We start from the raw sequence: 2,500 nt of genomic DNA on the forward strand, positions 1-2,500 counted from the left end.
GAAGGGAGGCTGGTGGGACCATGCTGATAATAAACAAAGACCTAATTCTAATAAACGTGGAAATAAATGAAGAGTCAGCGTTTTTATCCTGTGTGGAGCTTCAGCTTCATGTTTAACATCTATTTTTATTGTAGTTATTTTTCTGTCTTTGTGTATAAATGAGAAATAATCAGAATAATTCCACATTCTGTTTAATGAATATGATCATCCAGGCAGTATTATTAAACTTACATTTGTGAATGTAAAGACTTACAATAATATGTGACTCTGCCTTTTGCCTCAACACACTTAAGGGCAAACTCATTTTAACTATATTATCCCCTGTAGGTATAATACAACTTTCTTTGAACATTCCTACAGATGGACATTAGTTAACTTACATACAGTTTCTTGAGCACACACATCTCTGGTATGTAAATAAGCTTTGCATAGACTTCTAAATAGCTGTTTTGCACTAATCTTCCCGTCCTTTGATGCTTCTCTTTGGGCATTAACTAACAATCCCAGCTCCTTTTCTGCTTTTCACATGTAAGAAATCATGTAAACTATGCATACATAAGCGTCAACAACAAACTGCATATCATCTACATTTGCGTTCCAACATTTTAATAGAGTACTGATTTATCCAAATGTCATGAACCTGCCTTTTTATCAATATGTATATTTCTAGCTGTGCTGCCTCAAAAGTAAATTGAATAATCTCTACACTTACACAACAAACATTCAACACTATCATAGCTATTGCTCTCATCTGACACAACCTTCTTGATCTTTGCCATGATCTCGTCTGCATACTCTTTTATCCACATGTACATGCTGCAGAAATATATCTTATCTATTAGAATGATGGAAGCTGCAGTTCAGTCTGCGTCCACACGGGGGAGCCAAACCTCTATAGAGCTCAATGCTTTAACTACCACTCATAATACTTCTATGCTTTCACTGCTAGATTTCCCTCTGAAATGTAAAAAGTAGCATCACATGGAAATACTACAGTTAAGTACAAGTACCTCAAAAATGGTTCCATCTGAACATGTGACCACTGAGCATGATCACTACACACACACACACACACACACACACACACACACACACACACACAGACACACACACACACACACACAGAGAGACACACAGACACACTCTCACACACACACACACACACACACACACACACACACAGAGAGACACACACACACACACACACACACACACACAGAGAGACACACAGACACACTCTCACACACACACACACACACACACACAGACACACACACTCACACACACATAGAGACACACACACAGAGACACAGAGACACACACACACACACACAGAGACACACACAGACACTCACACACAGATACACACACACAGACACACATACACACACACACACACAAACACACACTCACACACACAAACATAGACACACACACTCACATACACACACACACAAACATAGACACAGACACACACACACACACTCACACAGACATAGACACACTCACACACACACACACATAGAGACACACAGAGACACACACACATACACACACTCAGACACACACACACACACACACACACACACACAGAGACACACACACACTCACACACACACTCACACAGACACACACACACACACACACACACACACACATACACTCACACACACACACACTCACACAGACACACACACAGAGACACACACACACACACACACACACACACACACACACACACACAGACAGACAGACAGCTGTTCAGGTAGACAGGTAGGTGTATTTATGATGTAGAGCTGCTTTATCTTATGGAAACACTGGGTCACATGTTTTACACCTGCAGGCTCTCGATGGTGCGCTGCAGCGGGTCCACGGTCCAGAAGTCCCGGTTCCAGCCCAGAAACCAGCCGGTGAAGGTTGGCGGTTCAAATCCCTGCTTCAGCGTCACCGTGGGGGTGCAGGGGTCTCTGCCGGCCGGGTCGCTCTCCAGGTACCTTACAGCTACATGACAGTCTGACAGTTAGACCTGCTTACATGTTCACCTGTCCTCACCTGGTCCACATCATGTCTAACCTCCAGTCTCTCTCACCTGAAGCTGCGGCCTCGGTCTTCTCTTCCTCACGCGCCTCGTTTCCCATCCAGACAAACACCTGCAGGAAAAAGGAAGGAAGGAAGGAAGGAAGGAAGGAAGGAAGGAAGGAAGGAAGGAAGGAAGGAAGGAAGGAAGGAAAGGAGGGAGGAAGGAAGGACACACACAGGAGGTGAGCAGTGTTGGGCACGTTACTTTGAAAAAGTCATTCATTATAGTTCCTCATTACTTCTCCCAAAAAGTACCTGAGTTACATCAATGTCAAAGTCATTCATTACCATAACTTCCTTCTCTCCTTCCTTCCTTCCTTCCTTCCTCATTCCTTCCTCATTACTTCTTTCCTTCCTTCCTCATTTCCTTCCTTCTTTCCTTCTTTACTCCCTCTTTTCCTCCCTTCCTTCCTTCTTTCCT

General features: G+C 43.4%; 1 protein-coding gene across 1 annotated transcript in view; it reads left to right on the top strand.

Annotated features, from left to right (window-relative positions):
- The window catches only part of LOC128364207 (NLR family CARD domain-containing protein 3-like), a gene marked incomplete at its 5' end in the record, with an annotated part of 14,953 nt that extends 14,951 nt beyond the window's left edge, over window positions 1-2 (top strand). The window contains one exon of the mRNA XM_053324744.1: window positions 1-2. This exon is cut by the window's left edge and continues 14 nt beyond it. Within this exon, the coding sequence (XP_053180719.1) occupies window positions 1-2 (2 nt within the window).
- Between the last annotated feature and the right edge of the window lie 2,498 nt (window positions 3-2,500).

The sequence above is a fragment of the Scomber japonicus genome, chromosome 9 (assembly GCF_027409825.1).
Source record: "Scomber japonicus isolate fScoJap1 chromosome 9, fScoJap1.pri, whole genome shotgun sequence".
Classification (NCBI taxonomy): Eukaryota; Metazoa; Chordata; class Actinopteri; order Scombriformes; family Scombridae; genus Scomber; species Scomber japonicus.